The 22,500-nt window shown below is 41.2% G+C and overlaps 1 protein-coding gene and 1 long non-coding RNA gene across 4 annotated transcripts in view; one reads left to right on the forward strand and one right to left on the reverse strand.

The window, feature by feature from the left end:
• LCORL (ligand dependent nuclear receptor corepressor like) overlaps window positions 1–21,531 on the reverse strand; it is a 94,962-nt gene extending 73,431 nt beyond the window's left edge. For 2 of the 3 annotated variants that reach the window (XM_044418496.1, XM_044418502.1), the window contains exon 1: window positions 21,394–21,531. In XM_044418496.1, coding sequence (XP_044274431.1) covers window positions 21,394–21,514 — 121 coding nt within the window. In that variant the 5' untranslated portion in view covers window positions 21,515–21,531. The remainder of the gene's footprint in view (window positions 1–21,393) is intronic. The other variant, XM_044418497.1, reaches the window with a different exon arrangement.
• Window positions 1–22,500, forward strand: part of LOC123017262 — a 731,707-nt gene that overhangs the window by 585,752 nt on the left and 123,455 nt on the right. The window lies entirely within an intron of this gene.

Below are 22,500 nucleotides of genomic sequence, written 5' to 3' on the forward strand. Positions count from 1 at the left end.
GTTCTGGTGTCTAATAGACAAAGGGCAAAGGTATTTGCTAAAGATATGGCTTGAGGTTCATAGATGTGATAGGAAATTCCAAAGCAGTGCTCCACTACTGATCATGCCGTGGTGGTGCCCATGGCAGTTTCTCAAATTCCCAATTATACCCACAGATGTAAAACTTTGAGTAGCCCTGTCCTAAATACTGATACTTCTTTCATAACACATGCACTGAATTATACAAAATACATTACATATTCTTGAAGTAGTAAACATAATTTATTTTTAATAGGTAACCAAATCTTTTTTTTTCCAGGTTTCCTAAATACTTTCCTCAATTTTTCTTCTTCACAGTTTCAAGCTTATCTCTTCTTTGTCATCTTCTTCTATAGTTTCAAGATTTAAAGAAATATAGCATCCCTAATTAGGACAGGACCAATACCTCCCCACCCTCACACACCCAATTATCATTTCTTATAATGATGTCATATACTTAGGCTGTACCCTGATACCATTTAAAATATATACTTCTGTTTATATTTACCAAAATACAACCTAACATATAGATAATTAAGCTATGGCTAATCTGTAGTAATTCAGGCTTGCACTCCACTGCTGGCTTTGAGTTTCAACATTATTTGAGTCAGTTTTAACCAACAGGGACCAAGTCCAACTCAAGGATTGGTTTTGACCTAAAAAGTCTTACATGGCTTAAGGTTGCAATATCTGACAGAGTGCTTCACCTGGTAAGAATCTAACTGTATACTGTGATACTCTTCAGAGGCACTGCTCCAAGGAATATTTAGGGGAAGGCAGCCAGAAAGCTTTGGATACTGGGCAGTTTGAAAACATATAAATGAGCCAATGCTCCATGTTCAGTCCAGCCCTAGCATTAAAATATCAATAACCTTCTAACACTAGCATGTGTAGTAACTGGGGGAATGGAAGAGCACAATCACCTTCAAAAGTCATGACTTCGCTCTATGATAAACCAGGACAGAGGGCACCAGAACATGGAGAACGCAGACATACTTGTAATATAGCATGTAGCAGTGGGCAATGTTCTATTTTTAGAAATGCATTTCCCCCTTAAAGTAATATCATGATTAACACAATGAAAATAATGTGTGTTGGGCAACTGGAACTGATACAGTGCCACTTAAATCTAAAATTAAATGTTGTAATTAGCTCTGCCAGCATGCCTGCAGGTGTTTCTCCCCAGAAAGCATATGTTTATGCACACAGGTCAGCAGACATGTGAAAAATTAATATACTGACAATTTTAAGAGCCTTCCCTTTTTTCTTGTGATCAAAATATAAGGGAACATATGCTACCTGATTTAAGTCATGCCTTAAAATGTTCAAATATAAAATGAATACAAAATATTTTAAACTGTATCTTCACTTGATTTTTTCCAAGTCAAGTATTTCAACTATGTTTGGTTACTGGAAGAATTGTTATATTTATTCAATATGTAGAACATAACATGTTTTTGTTTTTTCTTTACTAAATGTATACCAAACATACTGAGTCAGAGCATCACTGATTTATGACAGTGCACATTTTTTATAATTTGTCTCCACAAAAATACACCACTAGTAAGATATTCTATGACTAAAGTTATGTGATGAAAATAAGATAAACGAGTTGTAATACTAACTACTATCTGTAAGCATATGCTAGGCAGCGCTCAATATAAAAGGCAACCAATATACTCACTAGCATCAAAGGCATTACAATCCCATGTAAGACCCCTTTCTCCATCAATTATTTCCATACATTTAAAATATTGGGATCAAACCTTTCACTTTAAGGAAAAAAATAAGTTATAAATTCACTGATGCATCCAAAATACATTTTATTCATTTATACATTTTAGGTTCAAAGTTACATAATAAAATTAAAAGCAGTACCACATAACAGAGAAAATCTCACAGAATTTGCCTAATAGCATGTACAGCAAAAGAAACTTCCTCAGAAAGGATTGTGATGCTATGACTAAGAAGGCATCATCCCTGGTACCCACCAATCTGATCTTAACCAACAATGGGCCAAAAGACAAAGGCTCCAAAGCCCATCTTAAGCCCCAGTTGCATTCATATGCATGTGTTGAGTGGTTCTTCAAATAAACTTTATCTTTCTTATTTATTTATTTATTTATTTATTTTCGATTTATATCCTGCCTTTTTCCTACAAAGGGCTCAAGGCAGCTTACATCATTCCCCTCCATCTTATCCCCACAACAACAACCCTGTGAGGTAGGTTGGGCTGAGAGTCTGTGACTGGCCCAAAGTCACCCAGTTGGGTCCATGGCCGAGCGGGGACTCGAACCCGGATTGCCTGAGTCCCAGTCCCATGCTCTTAACCACTACGCCACACTGGCTTATATAGACATTTCAATGGCCAATGCAAGTTTTTTATACTGAGCCTGGAAAACAGACCAGAAACTTGTGTGAATGATGTAAGATCAGCATAATATGAACAGATTGACTGTTTTGCTACTTTGAGAGGAACTGCACTTTCCAAACTGTTTTCAAAGACAGTTCTATGGAAAGAAAAATGCTGTAGGCCAGTCTTGATAGAACCAGTATGTGAGTAACTGAAGCTAGCTGAATCTTTTCCAGATATAGTTCTAGTTGACATACCCATTGAGATGTTAAAAGCTGTTGATGCTGGCCATCAACACCACCTGCACATTCAAAGATGACGTACTTTGTTCTTCAGAAGGACTTCAATCCCATTCAGGACAGGCTGATCATACAGGCAAGAAAGATTACCAACCAGTAGTACCTCCATCTTGTCTGGCTGCTATTTCAGCTTGTTCACTCCCTCCCCTGTTCCATGAAATCAGTTCAGATGTTACCACAAGCTCTCTAGGATTAGTCTTTTTCCATAACAGGTATAGCAAAGTATTATCAACATACTGACTACATTTTACTCAAAACTCCACCGTGTCTCTCCCAGCATTTTTAACAGTAGAGAGGACAACCTGGAACCCATACTATATAGGTGGAGAACTTGTGGCCTCTAAATTTTTTCAGGCTTTAATATTCCTCACCCCAGAGTCAGTGATAAGGAGAGTTATTGTCCAACATCTGAGGGCTTGCATTTCCCCCACCCATGCCATACGCCAAACCTTATAGGGGTAGAACAGTTTTCTAGTACCACTTTCTGGAGCACCACTTCAGAAAAGACCAGAACTATTAGGACAATGCTCCCAAACACTACTAAAGCAAGTTGACCCAGAAAGATACCACTGTGGTATAGTGATTAAGAGTGCAGTCTGGGACTCAGGCAATCTGGGTTCTAGTCCCTGCTCAGCCAGGTAGGGAACTTGGTGACTTTGGGCCTGTCACAGACTCTCAGCCCAACCTACTTCAAAGGGTGGTGGTGGTTGTGGGGATACAACTGTGACCAGGAGGAGAATGATGTAAACTACTTTGAGTTCTTGAAAACAGAAAATGTGGAATATAAATCTAATAAATAAATACCATGGTTGAAATTACTGAAAGCTGTTAGAAGATTCAGGAGAATCAACAGAATGATACTTCACCCATTTATCTCTTAATGCATGTCAGTCACAAGGATTACCAAGGCTATTTCTGTCAGAAAATCTGGCCAGAAACTAGACCAACATGGATCTTGTCAGTATTATGGAATGGAGACACACACACACACCCCACTCACCAAAACTCTACCTGCACAAATCTGCTGGATGAAGGAATGCAGAATGTATAGGTGAAGGCATCAGCCTTGGTCTCTGTGCCATATAAACAGCAAACAAATTCTGCAGTCACATACAATTGTCTATATTTTCCATAAACCCGTATTTCCCATCATTTTTCAATATCAAATATTTAACTGAAGCAGTCCATAATTCCAGTTCAATTTATCTTCACTGCTTATGCCTGGTTTTGTCCCATTTTAATAGAAAGATTAATCTGATTAAGACAGTCAGGACCTTTAAGACTGAGGGCCGAAAAACCGAATCTTTGTTTCAAACACCATTTTTCTTTTCTTGTCAGAGCATATAGTTTATTATCGTTGCAAATCCTGCATGTGAGAAAGCTGGGGGAGGGTTGATCTCCTGCGGGGGGGGGGGGGGGGGCTAAAGAAGCAATTAGGAACCACTGACTCATGGGCTGGATACTTCCTTCTTGCTGACTGGAGCTAAGACCTTATCCCTGTTAAGGAGAATAAGTCCAGTTCTACTTATTCCTCATTAGACATGTGGAAGCCTTGTCCTGCTTGCTTCTGAATAGGCTTAAAATTAGTAATCACATTTTGGCCCTGCCTGCAGACATAATGTAGATCCAAAAGCCTTCCCCAGAATAGAACTTGGTCCTCAGCCTGAGAAAGGTACCTCATTCCTTTTCTAAAGGTAACAAAATATGTGATATTTTGAGGGGAAAGAACAATACTAAATTGGACTGTTATTATATTCAGAGAAGCTGTACTAAAAGTATGTAAGAGAGATTCCATGCTAACTCAAATGAAAGAAACAAAATAGCTATGTATTTTACTGACATTTTGTAGATTCGCTGTCTGTGAAATTTATCGAAAAATAAAATTCTATTACGGTGTCCAGGGCCACATTCCTCCAATAATGTTTTCAAGAATATATATTTCATAAACAAATGCTCCTTTTTGCCATAGAACAATATGTATTTGGATGCAGTAAGGGCCTGTTTTGAACTTTAGGGTCTCTTTTAAGATAGTCAAATGCTGTGTGCCAAAAAGGAGAAAAATTCAGTAGTATTAGGTTGTGTTCAGAAACTCCTTGTGATGGGGTCTTGCTATTCCAAGCCATTATATGAGCTTTTCCCAAAACTGGTGCACCAAACAACTCAACCAGCATAGTAAATGGTTAAGAAAACAGAGTTAAGGTCCAAAAACTGGAAAAGGTGCCAGATTGGGAAATACATTCTTTTTGCTACAGAATGTATAAACACAGATTTTACATGAAATTAGTTTTTTTTTTTTTTTAAGGGTATGGGTGGCATGCCCACAGTGATAGAATTTCTCCCCTTTTGTTTTGACTGTAAATATTGCAGTAAATACACAAGTAGACTGGCTTTGCAATCTTTCAACAAAATCCATGATGGAATACTCACACAAAGATTTTTATTAATTGGCATATAATACTTTAAAGTAAAGCTACTTCCTAAGTGGTATTTCATGTTAGATGGTTATCTGTGTAAGTGAAATACTGGAACTAAAATTGGATTTTAAAAATGATACAACAAATTAGTAAATATTAAGAGTGATGATTTAGGCCAGTGGTTTTCAAGCACTCGTCTGTAGACTGGCACCAGTCCACCAGAGTTTTCCTGCTGGTCTGTGGGGTGGCTGCATCCTGCTTGCAGCAGATCAGCATGGGGGCTGGCTGTGCTCTGCCACCTCTTCCTCAGTTGGCATCATGCTCACGGGGAGTACACTGATGCTGCCGGGGGGGGGGGGGCGGGGGAGGGGAGAAATGGCTCAGTGGGAGCCAGCTGGGAACCACACCATGCCAATTTCAGTATTTTGTTCTTTTGTTGGCATTTTTTTGTTGCTCGGTTTCTGGTTGTTGTGGAGAATTTTCAATTTTTTTAGTATTGTCTTTGGAAACTAATACACAGAATACTCTATTACATGGGTCTTCAAACTGTGGCCTGCAGGCCAGATGTGGTCTGCCATGCCCATTTAACCAGCCCGCCCCAGAGATTTTGCACTTGCAGTGTGCGGCCGCACAAGCGTGCGCGCGGGCATGCGGCTTGCTCGCGCAGAGATTGGTTCGGACTCATTCGGAGAAAACTATCTCCTCTAGAGCAAGTGGCTGCCTCGCCCCGCCTCGCCGTGTGCGCCCATCACCCCTGCCTTGCCACATGTGTCTGCGCGTGTGTGTGCGCACCCAGCCTGCACCCCCGCCAGCACCTTTCAACTAGCCCCCTGCTGGAAAAGTTTGAGGACCCCTGCTCTATTATGTGTATGGTGCTTTTTGTTCCTGCCTCAGCGGTCCCTGAGGTGATTTTCCTGTTTTTGCCAGTCCCCAGCTACGGAAAGGTTGAAAACCACTGATTTAGGGAATAGATTTCTGGGAGTTCTGTCTATACTGCACTTCATTTTTTCCTCTTCGCATTAGGAATAACTTCATATTTAGAAACAAGAATTTTCTTGACAGTATATGAAAGTTTTCTGGAAATATGTATGCTGAACCCATAAACATTTACCAAGTTAAATGTTAAGGCAACTTAGATATTGAAGTAAAATGTTATCGTTTTGATTACCCCCTGGGTTTCCTATCCCATAGTAGTCACAGTATCAGGAACTGCAGAGCAGTGTGACTCTCCCTGATGGCTTGACACAGTAAGCAGACGAGTTCACTTACATATTTACTGGACTGGTAGCAGACCTATAGGTACTTACAGACTGAAATCACTGTGATCATGGAAACCAGCTGAACAACATAGAGGGAAACATAAAAGGCTGCTCAGCCCTGCCTGGTTTGTAACAGTAATATGAGACTTTATGGAAGCTGGTTTTACAGTTCTAATTTGATGGTTTCTGCCAGTCCTGCATTGTCTTTACATGTGTCCTGATTCTTGTCTGCTTCTCACTGTGTCTTTGTGTTGGGTCCTACCATACCTTTGCTAGGTATCTTATCTTTGCATTTGCCACTTCTTCTGCCACTCCCTGTGGTATATTACCTTTGCCTGCTCTTGACTATGCCCTTTGCCTCTGCCGTGCCATTCCTTCCCAGTATCTCACTTTTGCTTGTACCTATCTTTACCTTTGGCTCAGGCACCACTGCATCACACTAAGACTTTCAAGCACCTCCATCTCAGTGCTGCAGTTATAGATACCCGCTACTTACAACTTAAGAATTGACACACAATTTAAAATGGACTTCCAGTTTTATTTGGGAGAAAATTATTGTTACCACTACCTTTATGCTGATGGATGAAGCTGCAAATTACAGTTATCATTAATCAAGAGGTAGAGACCAATACACATCCATCACTAAGGCTAACTTCATTAATTTATCGAGGACCCATAGTATTAGGCATGGATGTTTTCATAAACCCCTCATAACTGAAATCATACAATATTAAGCATCAGTTTACAAAACTATACATGCCAGAAAACACTGCCCCCCACCTCCAGCCATAGCCTTAGGCTATCTTGTGAAAAGGAAGGAAAAAGTCTTTCATAATGCTGAACTTCAGAGTATGTTCAACACATTATGAAAAAATCCTCCTTGGCGCATGATTCTGTGTGTGTGGGGGTCCTCTTTCACCAAAATACAGAAATCCGTCTGCTGTAATGCTCAGGGAAATATGAAAGGTCTCCAGTATGTTCAAAGAACTTGGAGGAGAAGAGGGGTTAGTGGGAGTAATAAATTAAGGCTTACTTATAAACAAATGATTCACAAATTGTGGGGCACTTGCCTCTTGCAAGGCAATGGGGAAGTATAGCAGTATATAAAATTAGCCACATATTTACAATGTGAACTAGAAGAAAGGGGCAAAGAGACTGTAGTAAACCAAGCCAAACTTTGTAAACCAGGGAAGCCAGAATTACTCTGGAAATGCAACAAAACCTGGGTTGCATTACTGAGTACTTGGTATAGCACCAACATTGGCTGGTGGGCCAGGAAGAGAGAGGTGGCTGTCATCTGTAGGGACTCTTTCCCTCGTATGAGGCTCCCTGTCCACTTGAGTGCAGGTCTTGAGTGTTTGTACATTTGCTTGAGTGTTTGCTGGGTGACTGAAACAGATTAGGGATTCTGCTGGTGTACCACCCACCCTGCTGCCCAGCTGACTCCCTGCCTGTACTGATGGAGGTTGTCTGAGACTTGGTTTCGTGGACCCTGAGGATAATGGTCCTGGGGCACCTCAATTTCCATGCCAAGGCTGGCTTGTCCAGGGCAGTTCAGTACTTCATGGCTGCCATGACAACCAAGGGGCTGTCTCAACACATCACATTCAAATGTCACACTCTGGACCCGGTTTTCTCAACTATGCAGGAAGATGGTGATCTGGTAGTAGGGGGGTTGTCATCAACCCCTTTGTCATGGTCAGATCATTTCCTTCTGAGGTTTGGACTTTCAGCCCCTTTTAACCTCTGCAAGGGTGGGCAATCCATTCAGTTGACCAGGGAGTCTAATTAAGTTAAGTGGGCAACCCACTGGTCTGCCCCCAGAGTCTAATGGATCCAGGAGGTTTCCAGAGGGCTCTGGGGGTTTTCCCACTAGTACTGTTGATGTTCCTGTAAAAGTCCAGATCACCCTGCAGAATATGGATATGACCTGGGCAGTTGACACAATCGGTTCCAGACATTCTCTTTCCTTTTGTTGAGCCTGTCCAGCTCCTTGGTATATGCCAGAGCTGCAATAAATGAAGCAAGAAGGTAGACATCTAGAGCACAGATGGAAGAAAACTCAGAATGAATCCAACTGAACGCAGCTTAGTGCCCATTATCAGGACTATTCCATGGTGGTAAAGGTGGCATTGCATCCTCGGGGTGTCATCCAATGGAGATTTTCAGGGCGGTTCAAAGTGAGACACTGCTGAACCCTCAGAGACCTGTTGTGACAAGTTTGTGCAACAGTTTCAGGATAAAATCACTCAGTTTCTTCTCGAGTTGGATAGTAGTTATCCCAGTGCCATTGGCCAAGTCATCCAGTGCACCATCTGGTCCCATCTTACTGGATGAGTTTCAGCTGTTGTGGCCCAAGGATGTGGACAAGGTGCTTGGATATGTCCATTCCACAACTTGTTCACCCAACCTTTGCCCATCATGACTAACTGAAAGATTGGAGGGGATTCACCCCCAGATCCAGGAGGTGGTGAATGGCTCCGAGAGAGCGAGGGAGGGAGCGAGGGAGGGAGGGAGAGGGAGTAGAGCCTCTAAAGGCAATGGTGGTTAGAGCACTCCTCAAAAAGCCACATCTGGATCCAGAGGACACAGGTAACTATCAACCTATGACCAATATTCCCTTCCTGGGCAAGGTGCTTGAGCGAGCTGTAGCAGGCAAGCTCCAAGCACTCTTGGAGGAATCCCCATCTATCCTTCAGGCCCAAGTTTGAAACAGAAACTGACTTGGTTGCCTTGCGGGATGACCTCTACTGGGAGAAAGTTTGGGGGAATGCAACCCTGTTGATTCTCCTGGATCTCTCAGTGGTTTTTAATACCTTCAACCAGGGTGTCTTACTGGAGAGGTTGGCCACTCCTACCTAGCTGTCTCCAGTTGATGGAGCTGGGGAAATGCCAGTTTGTGCCATGGCATTTGTGTCATGGAGTCTTGCATGGCTCTATTCTGTCCCCCATGCTATTTAACATCTATATGAAACTGCTGGGAGAGGTCATCCATAGGTTTGGGCTGAAGTGTCACCAGTATGTTGATGACACCCAGCTCTACCTCTTGTTTTCATCCAATTCAGGTGAGACAGTGACTGTTCCGAATCTGTGCCTTGGGTCTGTAATGAACTGAATGAGGGCTAATAACCTGACCAACTGAGAAATTTTCAACCTATCCTAGACAGGGTTGCACTCCCCCAAAAGATCATAGCTTGGGGTGTTCCTAAACCTCAAGCTGTTGTTTGTTTTGCAGGCAGCCTCAGTGGCCAGGATCATCTTCTGTCAGCGTAGGGTGATTTTCTAGCTATTTCCTACCTGGATGAGCAGAGCCTCACCACAGTTATACATGCACTGGTATTCTCTCGTCTGGATTACTGTAATGTGCTCTATGTGGGGCTGCATTTGTAGATGGTCTGGGCACCTCAATTAATTCAAAATGGAGCGGCACAGTTATTAACAAGGACCAGTTCTTGCTTTTAAAATTATGGTTTTATTATGCTATTCTCACTGCTGGTTTTATTGTTTCTTTTATTGTTGCTTATATGATCATCCTGTTTCATACCTTACATTAATTGTATTTTATGTGGTTTTAGATGTTATTGTTCTTACTTTATTAGGGCTATGCTATGCTGCTCTTCCTGCGAGCTGTACAGAGAGCCTCCAGGTGGCATACAAATACAATAAACAAATAAATAAAGTCTACTACATTTATTATTGGCTAAGAAGTTGGGAGAGAAAGCTGGAATAACATAGATGTGTGAAGCAAGAAAGCAGGCAGGCAAAGTTCAATGGCCAGTAATCAGAAGGAAAAAGCCAGGACGGAGTGCACAAAGGATCCAGACACCAGGTTCAAAAAGGAGCTGAGCTAGAAAACAACTAGAATTTGCATGGTCAAATTATTAGAATAAGTTAAAATAACCTGCTTTATTAGCAGAGTTTGTCTTAAGTAGTGAAAGCCTAAGAAAGGTTAAGATGGATAATGTTTAATGTTATTTCTGCAACACACTGAAACTATTTTTAAATGTGTTTCCCCCACCACACCCCCAAAGTCTAATTACAATAACTGTCTAATTGCTGCTTACCAAAAATGTTAATAAAAGCTATATTTGTTGTTAACTTTGGTCTGATATTTCAATTTTCACTCCATGCCTAATTGCCTTCTCATTCTACACGATATTGGCTAGTGGCTAGGTTAGCAAGCAAGTCCACAGGAAATACCAAAATCACAGACTGTTTAGAGGAGGCAGCCAGGAAAAAATAGTAGTAACAATCACAAGAGGAATGGCAAATAAGAGCTAAATTAGTTGGATTGCTCCCTCCCATTCCATCTCATGAGGCAGACCCATGCTGTGAAAGAAAACCTTTCACTTATGTTATCCACAGTCATGCTATCCAACTGGTTATCCAATTCTGTATTGTATTTATTGTTAGACATCTCAATATTCTTCAACAAGTGCTAATAAATAGCAATTCTTGCACTTAATGCATCTCTAACAGGACTGTTCAGTACTGGTTCTCATCCAACGGAGATGCTGGATACATTCAACAGAAAGAGCAACAGAACACAACAGCAAGCAACACCAACAAAAGAAAAACCTTCTGTTGGTTTATGGAAATAACATGTAGTCTAAGACATTTGAATAGAACTTATAGAACACAACATGGTTCCTGTGACACCAATGTACACCCAGACAGTTTTCTTTTTGCCTATCAAATCACCCTACTCCTCCCCACCCTTTAATAAATTTCTTTATGAAAAATATTTCTTTTGGTGCTGAAAACTGAGAGTTAAAGGGAGTTGTTTACTGTACTGGGACTCAGAACCCACCTTTGCCATGTACTCAAGTATTTTGGACAGATTACTTATCCTTTGCCATGCCACACAAGTCATTTTGTGGTAGTGTCCAGGACAGTTTCTCAAATTGGCAAATATGCCCATGGACCACAAAGGTTGCTTACCCTGCAGTCATTATAAAACAATCTACTTAGCTATGTCAAAAATACTGAATGTTCCAACTATTAAACAAGTTGTACATGACTTGGAATTCTAAATAGTGAATATCAATACAACTTTCTTAGTGGAAGTAGTACTAAAAAAACTGAACAATGACCTTAGATACAAGGGAGAGATTATATAGTTGAAGCTTATTAAATGACACATTTAACACCAGTAAGATGAGGTAAAAAACTGAGTAGGTAGGAAGCAAGAAGAGAGCTCTCCAATATAGTTATCTCTATCAAGCAGCAGTTCTTCTGACAGCTGCCACTGGTAAAGACTTTTACCTGTGGCAAGTCACTGAGTATGAACTTAATATTTGTTCAGGGAAAGTATAGCTTTTACTGCTGAAAGTTAGTGATATGTTGCACTACATGCAGATTCGTGATATTATTGTGTAAACATTGCAAAAGAAATTGCATCAAGTTTCATCCAAGGAACATAAAAAGGCTGAATGGGACTACTTATTCTAGTTGAATATGTATGTGTAGGGGAAGGATACCTACCCTGTCCCCCACTTTGTCACCATTCCCACAAACACTGTGCTTGCATTTTGCCTGGAAAACCTGAGCAGCACGACAATACCATCCCAATATCTTTAAAGTATTTTTATCCCATCTTTCACCTATGGGGTTCCTGGAGTGACTTATATATCAGTAAGAAAACTAGATTCCCTGCCCATTAGGATTAAAACTCAAAAGGAAAAAAAAATGAAATGGAGAGGCAGGAGAAAAGCAGGCACCAGAACTTATAATGATCAGGTTGTATAGCAACTGTTCCGGTAGCCCAATGGAATATAAGTCACAGGTGAGAGAAAAGAGGAACCAAAGGCAACTGATCTCTCAGTGTCCAGTCTCTCTTTCTGCTGCAGCCTGATATAATGGTTATTGCCAGCCAGCTGAAGTTGGGGATTCAGGATGCAGTCTGCTACTTCAGGCTTTGGCCTGGGAATACAGAGCGAGAACAGGTCTAAGCTCCAAAAGTTGGTTTCTAATTTATAAGTCTTCTGATTTTTCATCATCATCATCATCATCATCATCATCATCATCATCATCATTATTATAACATTTCTATGCCGCCCCTTGCCGAAGCCTCGGGGCGGCTTACAACACAATAAGATACATTGAAATACAATAGAACATAATAAATTACCACTAAATACAAAATACAAAAAATACACTGAGATACAGTAATATAAAATTAAAATTAACAGTATAAAATAAGTAAATAAAGAATATAGGAGGAGAAAAGAGAAGGAAGAAGAAGTTGCCCTGGCCAGATCATATATTTTAACAATTAAAATGTTTAAATAAAAGGGTCTTTACCTGGCACCGAAAAACCAGTAATGACGGTGCCAGGCGGACCTCTTTGGGGAGTGAATTCCATAGGTTGGGTGCCACCGCAAAGAAAGCCCTCCTCCAAGTACTTACTCTCCTAATTTCTTTCATGGAGGGTTCCCGGAGAAGGGACTCTCCCACAGATCTCAAGGGGCGGTCGGGCATATACGGACATAAGCGCTCGTTCAGGTAGCCAGGACCCAAGCTGTTTAGGGCTTTATAGGTCATAACCAACACCTTGAATTGGGCCCAGGCTTCAATGGGAAGCCAGTGAAGCTGACGGAGGACTGGAGCCATGTGAGCATAACGCCCCGTCCCGTCAGCAACCTGGCAGCTCTATTTTGCACAACTGCTGTGCTGTCTTACTAAAAATACAAACTTAGTGCAAATTTCGTTAGTCAGAATCAACAGCAACAGATCAAGGATTTCTGATGCTAAACTTTCACTGATCAGGGAGTTTCTCAAGTATACGGGTCCCTTTCTATGGTGATACGAATTTTAAGTAACAGTGGAAGATAACCTTTTATTATACAGAAGAGCTTTCAAATATTATGCTCTGTTACATGAAGTTTGTATCTTTGAGACATACTCCTCAGAGTAGATCCTGACAAAACAAATATTGTTCAATCATGTACTATTCCCCTGACGAAAGTCATTTGTGGCTTGAAATGCACTGGGCTTTTGAAACAGAATATTTTCCTTATTCTGAATTATCTGTTTCTTTGCTAACTCACAAAATATTTTTGAGGAGCCAAGGGCCATATGAGACTGCTATGGGATCCCCAAGGCAGAGCACAAAGCAACCTCTCACAAAGCCCCTGAAGGTCTCCATTTCCTGCCATTTAAAAAAATAAAGAAAGAAACATGAAAAAGTTTAGTGCATCACATTCTCCCTTTTATTCTTGAACTTGTTGCTGAACAGGTGTTCACCAATCAGAAAAAGAGGGAAAGAATCCTTCCTGGCACCATGTAATTTTCTTCTTTCCTTTTGCACATAGGCTTTTTCCCCACTACCATCCTCTAGCCTTACTCTTTTTCTTCCTCACTATTTTAGCTCACCTTTTCTTCTTCTCAGCTCCTAACCTTGCACCTTTTTAATCTTTCACCAGTCCCAACCCCCTCTCATACACACTCAAACCCCTCCCTACCCCTTCCCTAGACAGAGGTTCTGATGGCAGAACAGAGTATCTGAGTCTGGGCTCACAGCAGTTTCTCAAGGTACAGAAAATGTTTCATTTCCTAGAAAAGGGTATGGGGAGAAGAGCAGAGCTATCTGTGTAGGATATGGAACCTTAAATGGGCAGTTTGCTATGCTTCTGTGGGATTGGCTCAGAGCCTTCCTCTCTTGCACTCTGGGAGACTTGCTTGTCTTTTGACTAGTCAGGCCCCCAGAAAAGTGATTATGTGGCTAATCACATAGAGTTACTTTAATTTAGGGCCCACAGCACTTTCTCAAATTCCCAAATGTACCAATGGGTCCCAAAAGGTTAGGTACCCTGGACTAATAGCTTGACACCAAAATTGAAGAATAAGTACTGTGCTTGGCACATTCCCAGATATCCAATTCCCTTGATCAGATATATGAAAAGGTTCTACAACATTAAGTTCACTTTTCCACCTCCATTCTGAAGAAAGAAAAAGAACAAGGAACATACCAAATTTGTCCATATCTTTACACCTCTAATGTTTAAAGCTCTGCCCATACTTTTCTCACAAAGAAACACTACCTCCACATTGTGATGCTTCAGTGAATGAATCACAAAACATAGCTCAATTTTCCTTTACAGGTATAGTTCAATGTTCCTGCCAGGATTCACTAAAAAAAGTTACTAATAGTTGTTATAAATTCATCACTATGTTATATATTACTGCAGCTCAAGGAAACCAAACACAATGTAGGTTTTTATGCAAGTGAACTAACACCTACTACAAGGTACCAAATGAGATAGCAGTTTAGAGAGCTTTTCAAGTTTTATGTCAAAAGTTACTTTACTTGTTTTGCCTTCCTTTTTAATATTTCATTTATTCAGCTTTCTGAAAAAGTTGTGTGGCTTGAAGAACAAGCATTTTTAAAAGTCCCAAAGACAGATCTGAGACTAGGACACATGTAAAATGACACAGAGTATGGGTTCTTGAATCCAGGGTTGTTACATGTGTACATATACAAACAATCCAGGAAGAGAAACTATGGTTTATGGTTGGATTATGGACTCTGGTTTCTTTTAGCTCTGAGTTATTGGAGATGGTATTTAACACCAGTTAAGTTAAATCAAATTGATGACAAATACTCTAATATATGTTGGAGATGTGGTAAAGAGATTGGAACTTATAAACATATGTGGTGGGACTGTGATAATATGCGAAAGATTTGGATTATGGAATTTAAGGAAATTAGAGAAATTTTAGCTATAGACTTAGAAATGTCACCGAGAATTGTGTTATTACTGTTGACTGAAAAACAAGATATTAATGAAGCTAAGAAAGAATTGATTGTAAGTTTGATAATGGCAGTTAGGCTAGTGATAGTTAAATATTGAAAACAGAATTGGGTTTTGAAAAGGCATGAATATTAGGGATGCAGGTGGCACAGTGGTTTAAACTGCTGTGCTGCTGGGCTGGTTGATCGAAAGGTCACCGATTCGAAACTGCACAACTGGGTGAGTTCCTTTTGCTCCGTCCCAGCTCCTGCCAACCTTGCAGTTCGAAAGCATGCAAATGCAAGTAGATGAAAAGGTATCACTTTGGTGGGAAGGTGACAGTGTTCCGTGCACTTCTTTTATGCTGGTCACATGACCACGGAGACTTTATGCAGACAAACGCTGGCTCCCTCAGCTAGGAAATTGAGAGCAGCTCCCTAGAGTCAGACATGACTGGACTTTAATGTCAAGGGGAAATCTTTACCTTTTACCTTTAAAGGCATGAATGGTAGAATGAAATATGGTAATTAATGATAAACTGACAACACAAATAAAAATTAAAAAAGGGTTAATGAAAACAAATATAATGAAAGTTGGGAAGATTTTGTAAAAGCCATACTGATAGAATGCAAAGGCTGTAAACCTAATCAAGATTATATGAATTTCTGGAGGGGATAGGGATACAATTGAAGTATATTATATATTATTAATTGCAAAAATATATGAATAAAAGAGTGGTAGCATTGGTCTCCGGGGTGGTGCAGGTACTTTATCATTTACTTTTTTAAATTATTGTGTTTCTGCTATGTTATATCATCATTGTTGTGATGTGTTGTGTTTATGGTTTTTTTCTGTATTAAAAAAATAAAAAGGGGGGAAATTTAAAAAAAACCTCTGAGTTATTAATACATGTGACCCCAGAGCTATGAGTTGTTAATGGGCTATTTCACCAAGGTACAAATGTGGTGAGCATCAGTAGTGAAAAACAAAACAAAACCCAGTCCTTCTATAGCACTAAGTACTACAACACCTCAAAGGGAGGAAGCAGACAAAGAAGGATGGAATCAAACAATGAAGAATTTTTTAAATGCTATAAACAAATACCTGCACTTGCACAATTGTCTGGCAGACAACTCATAAACTCTGGGTAAAGCAACAAATCAGGTCACCATATTAAGACAACTGCCAGACGATTCAAGACTCCAACTGTAGCAAGCTATCATTCCTACCACTTTTCTGTACTTTTCTTTTAAGTTAAATGCAGTAATAAAAGGTATTACCAAAAAAGAACACTTGCTATCAATTCAGTAAGAGACTCATGTCAAGAAACAGGTTGATTTTGCTAGCTGTAAAACATATTCCACCATTTACTATCTCTCACATTTGTCCAACATATGCAAAGCTGCCTCCCCAAATCAACATAAGGTATTGATCATCATCATAATTAGTTTTCTACAAACAAAGATGACAGAGAAAAGCAGGTAACTAGGACAAGAAGAGCTCTCAATTTCAACATTCATTTCCAAACTGTTCCCACATTCATCAAGTATGAAAGCAGAACTTCACTGAGACTAAACAATCTGGGTTCAAGGTTTCAGTATGGGTTGAGTGTGGGCTGTTGGTTCTTGCAGAAACATGGCTATTGTGTTTTCTGAACCCAGCTGCATTAACAACAAACCCACAATTCACAACCCAACAAGCCATGGAAATTCATAGACCAACAATCTTCATCAATTGTTTCTGGTTAACAACCCAAGGTTTGTTAGGGCGGGGTCAGAAAACAAAATAGATGATGTTTCAACAACTACTCATAGTTCAACAACCTCCTAAACTATATCCAATAAAAACTATAAAGGAAAAAGGGAAATGACAAAGATTTCTATACGAAGCAAAGGAAGGATTGATAACTTAGAAATAGAGGTACAGTCACCTGCTCAGTGGAGGCAGAAATCTGCATAATAAGAAAGGAGAAGGACAACAGATGGAGGTTGAGTGAAAAAGAGAAACAGAGAACCTAAGAATAGGCTGTTAGCCTAAGAACTGTCTAGACTGAGCAGCAATGAATGCACTCCAATGTGCTCATTTTCAATCAACTTCTAATTGTTTTATGATGAAATTGCCTTTGAGTTAAACCTTAAAAAAATAACAGGGTTCCGTGTTGATTGAAAGCTGAAGTGACAAGCAGCAAAAGGGATGTTTTCTTGCTGCTACTGGACCCAACATCATCATTATTACACTGCCTTTATACCCAGCTTTTTTTACTTATTGCAAGGCAGTTTACATACTTCCTCTACTCCATTTTTACCCTCACAACATCAACCCTGTGACATAGCTAGATTAAGAGAGTGCCTACCCCATAATCACCTAGTGAGCTTAATGGCCAAGTGAGCACTAAAATCTGGACCTCTGAACTCCCCGGCTAAATATTTTATCCTCCATGCAGTCACTGTCTTGACATGTGAACATGAGGTGCGTTTAAGGGCAACAAGAGACCCCAACAACCCATGAGTTGTCGTATTCATGATGGCTTGCCATGTCATGTGAACCTGGGCAACTGATCCTCTGATAGGTAATAGGAATTGACTATTAAGCTACTTGGCTAGAGCAACAAAAAGAGTTGCCACATGTGTTTGGGCACCTCTCATTGGTACCTGCCTCACCACTGCCCAAGCAGCACTTGGAGCCAGGTGGCACACACTTCCCACCATCTTCACTGTGATAATGAGCCTTTTGGGGGATCGACTATGCCCCCCCTTTTTGTCTCTTTTATTCCTAGAGATCACAAAAAGTTGGCTTTGACCCCCATTTTGAAAACCACTGGCAGTTCCTTCAAAGTGCCCAAGTAGCCCACTTTTGGAGTGATACTTTACCCTAAGGCAGTGATGGCAAACCTTTTAGAGACCAAGTGCCCAAACTGCAACCCAAAACCCATTTATATATCACAAAGTGCCAGCACTGCAATAAAACCTGAATACTGAGGTTTTAGTTTAGAAAAAACAACTCACAGCCAGTCCAAGCATCTGACCGGCCATGCGAAAGCTCAGACGAGTTGCGGCTAGAGTCACAGCTTGTGATGCCATCGCCTGCTGCTGCTACTTCTTTCTGAGCATGTGCATGGCCCCTATGTACGCTGTTATCCAATGCTCAGCTGTTGGGGTGATGCTGGGGCAACTTGGCTTGCATGCTGACAGAGAGGGCTCTGTGTGCCCACTGCGGCGTGTGCGCCACAGGTTTGCCACCACTGCCCTAAGGGAACTCCAGACTGGGGGGCAGGGTGACTGTGTGTGTTTTGCTGCCTTTACTTTACCTTGACTGCTGTTAAAAGGCAAGCTCTCAACAGAAAGCAAATGTATGAGAGACTTGTGCTCATGAAAATGGGATGGCATGGTTTACATCCCCTTCATGGCCAAACATTTTTTTCCTTTTCTTTTCTCCCTGCAGTGAGATTCAAAGTGCTCAGGACAGTGTAAACATGTATCTTACTAACCTTTTCCAAGGGAAAGAGTTTTGATAACTACTTTTGTCAAAACTATGGGTCCCCTTTAACAGGTGCTTTTGACAGGGACATAAGACTGTATGGCATCTTCTATGAAAGTTTATAGAACAGAATAGCTTTCACCTAGTGAGGAGTGATGCTAAGGTGAAACCTAAACAATGTCCTATACATAGCGTCTCAAGTTTTCTATACACATGTTTGGGTTTCTTTGAAAATGTGGAACTACTTTCCTGAAGGTAAGATATTCAAAAATATTACCTTTAATCATAATTAACAGTTCATATTTGTGATGTACCGTAAAAATCTCATGAGTCAAGGTGTATATTTGATTCAGCAACTGCTCTATAAGAAATAAGCACTACTTATCAACTCTGTACATTATTTGGAGTTTAGCAATGGTACACTATTTGGATAAAAGGAAACATCATGTCAGAGCTATAAAATTTGTGATCCTAACACACTAAGTATTTGTACATTGGCTAGAACGAGATTCCAATTCAAAACCTGTGCTTTCATCTTTTTATAGTCTTGTGCAGGGAATAAACATCTGTCCCACTCTCTACCAAGTGCACACTGAAGAATGAATGCTTCCCCCCATCCCCTGGTTTCTAACTGCTTTTTTTCCTCATGAATGAGGGGGAAGATCTTCAGGTTTGTAAGCAATAAATGCAAAGGGGAGCACTGTGCAGAAACTGGCATTTAATCCATCTTTCCAAACTGTGTTACTTCCATTCTTAGCCACAAAATAAACAGAAACCAGAGTACTACTGATTAGGAGGGAGGGGGGAGCTCTTTGGATAACTGCAAAACATTGAAACCCATGAAAATCTTAGCTGATCATAATACAGCGCATGACTTTAGTTTTAAAGTTCATCCTTACTGTCCCACACAGCTAGACATATAAAAAGAAGGTAAATTCCATATTAGTGTAATAACTTTATTACACAAACTTGAAAATTCTTGAGAAAATCCAACTCATGAACTCTCTTACCAAGTAAGATGCTACAAAAAGGTTAACTTGATATTGGAGTCATGGTGTCTCAGTCTTAAGGCAAAAATGGTCTCAGTCTTGAGGCAAAATGCAGGAGAAAGGGAAAGCAAGTCTCCTAAGTTATTCATAACTGTATTTCTTTAAAGTTGAAATGTTCAGAAATGCACTTTCACAGCATTACTCACTCAGAATTGTTAAAGTCCCATCTTCTGCAACTGGATATCATAACTGTCTTAAATAAGCAGAATGATACCCACAGCTCCAAGAGGAGAGCGGATTAGAATAAGGAGTCTAAACTACAAATAGAAGAACACTTCAGTTGTCCTTCCTTAACCAAAGAAATCCATCTCTGTTTTTTTAAAGATTACTAAGCAAAGCAATCATCCTTAGAGATGAAAAGAGAACAGACTTCAGGCTACAAACTGAGCAAACTAAGTTCTTCAGGAGAAACTGTTACAAAGGATTGTTACTCAGATGAATATATCATTACTGCCCCAGCCAAAAAGAGAGAGAGAGAGAGAGAGAGAGAGAGAGAGAGAGAGAGAGAGAAAGTGGGTGCCAACAGACCCCAAGGGTGGAAAATAATGATGTAGGCTACTCAGTTTTATTAAAAGAAAGAAAAAGGAAGGATATAAATCAAATAAATAAATAATCCAAATTCCTCTCCCATGCCCCTCTAACATTATGAGGTACAACCCTCCAACAGATTCTCCCATACAAACTCACTGAAATGTAAGAAGCTGTATAGTAACAAGTAATGCTTGAACTTGCTTTTTTTCTCCTCTTTCCCCTTTGTGTTTCACGTCTTTTAGATTATACACCTGACAGGACCTTCCTTCCAGCTAAGGAGGAGGGTAAAATGCTGTAAATAAGTAAATAAATGCACTTCTATTATTTTTATGGGGCTTGTGTAATAGAGCTTCCTATGACTTCTGCCCCCATGAGTAAGATCTAGTTGTCTTCTGTTCTGTTGCCTTAGTTGTGCCATTGGATATTGCAAATTCCTGATAGGGACACCTCTGGATAAAGATTAATATGGCAAACATTTGAGAGCTAAGTAAAATCAAATCTCATGCCACTTTCCACCATATCTGAACGGACTGCCCACCATTCAACAAATCCCTTCTGTTTTCCTTATGAGCATGTAAAGATACCCCCCTTGGCGCCCGCGCAACTCAAGGAACAGGCTTTGCTCCCGCATCAGCAAGTACAACTAAAAGGAACCTAAGACAGCCAAGTCAGGAAAGACGCCTGAATTTGCACCCAACAAAGCTGTAAGAAAGTGTTGCAGATTAAGAACAACGAGGGGGTCGAGTGGAGAAGAAAAATAGCAGAGGCCGGTTTAACCATGCTAAAGAAGCCACACTGGGCACAGGACAGCCCAGGGGGTTGGTTGGGAGGGGGGAGGAGAAAAGAGCGAGAACTGCCGTTGTTATGACAACGGAGGGAGAGAGGGAGGCGCAGGGCCAGCGCGAGGGAGGGGGAAACTTCAAATCCCAACCGTCAAAGCACGAGCGGCTTCCCCTCTTAAAGGGGCGGTCGCACCCGGACGGACCCCAGCACACACTCTCAAGAAGGAACCCCGGACAAAAGAGACGACCACTCATTCCCCCTTTGGCGCAGTTGTGTCTACAAGAGATTAAACCAGTAGGTGGGGATATATCTATCCCCCGTTTCCCAGTCAGGCACGCTTTTCCCTGAGGGAGTCTAGCCTATACTCGGTTCTTCTGACGACGACAACGACGACCGAGCTGCTTTGCTTTGCTACCCTCACGACCCTCCCCCCCCCGGCTCTTTCGCCAACACCTTTCTCCGCTTCTCTCTCTCTTACCCACACAGTGCATGAGCCGGTGCCGCCAGGAGTCGAGTTCACGGCGGACTCCCCTGCGCTCCGCCGTGCAGCGGGGGCTCCGGCACTGTGAGGCGCCAGGAGCGGGAGCCGCGGCGGCCATTCTGTCTGTTCCCTTTTCCAACTGCCTCTGACCTCACGCCCGCTCATTTACATAACGGGAGCGCGCCCGCCGACGGCCCCGCCCACTCCGATGGAACGTGAACGAGCACATACCCCTTCGCCCCAACCAACGCCTGCTGCTTTCGGCCTGCGGTACCCTTAACAGAGGAAGGGCGGAGGCGAAACGCTCAACGCTTGGAGTGCAGAGCCCAAGAGAGATAAGATACCTTCTTTGTATGGCAGGAAGACTAAGGTGGTGAGGCAGAATCTATCAAAAGGCGGTCTCCTTGGCATGCACTACAAATCCCAGAGGCCTTCGCGCCGTTGCGACCCAGACTCTTCCCGACTAACCTGCAACAATGTATGCTAGAAGTTTGTACACCTTCGTGAAGCCACCAAGGAATGCATTGGCTTTCTATTTGCGTTTATTTAAAAAAAAGTCTTACAACAACGGTTCTTTGGTTCCTCCTTTGCACTCACTTTCGCCCAAAATTACTGAGAGACGAACAGTAAGGAACAGAGGGTGCTCGAGTCAATAGAAGGAAAAAGTGATGAGAAGAGAGGGAGAAATATATAATTATGCAGGCTTACAATGATGTATCACCTATAATGAATTTTCTTTAGTTACTTTTTAAATAGAATTTGTTCCAATCGCACTAGAAACGAGAATTGCTTTAATAAATCATTGTTTACTGCCATAGGAGGTCATATCTGTGCATTCATCCCAACACCTCAGGAGAATTCAAACTTCATTCCAAGGAACTCTTGAAAAGCAGGTGGGGGCTTCTCGGTGTACTGTTCGATTATTACAGACTACCTTCCTTGAAAGAAAGTATAGCCTTTCTCTCTTAATTTCCTCTGCAAGATTCTAGGGAGCTCTTCGTTTACTTTAAGGTGACAAATACAACTGGCTGAGCTAGTATTCTGTGTGAAGAAAGTGTGCACCTAAGAACGTGCTGTCAAGGATCTTAAGTGAAGGTTCCCGTT

Source organism: Varanus komodoensis, unplaced genomic scaffold (genome assembly GCF_004798865.1).
Source record: "Varanus komodoensis strain SLA01 unplaced genomic scaffold, ASM479886v1 scaffold9, whole genome shotgun sequence".
Classification (NCBI taxonomy): Eukaryota; Metazoa; Chordata; class Lepidosauria; order Squamata; family Varanidae; genus Varanus; species Varanus komodoensis.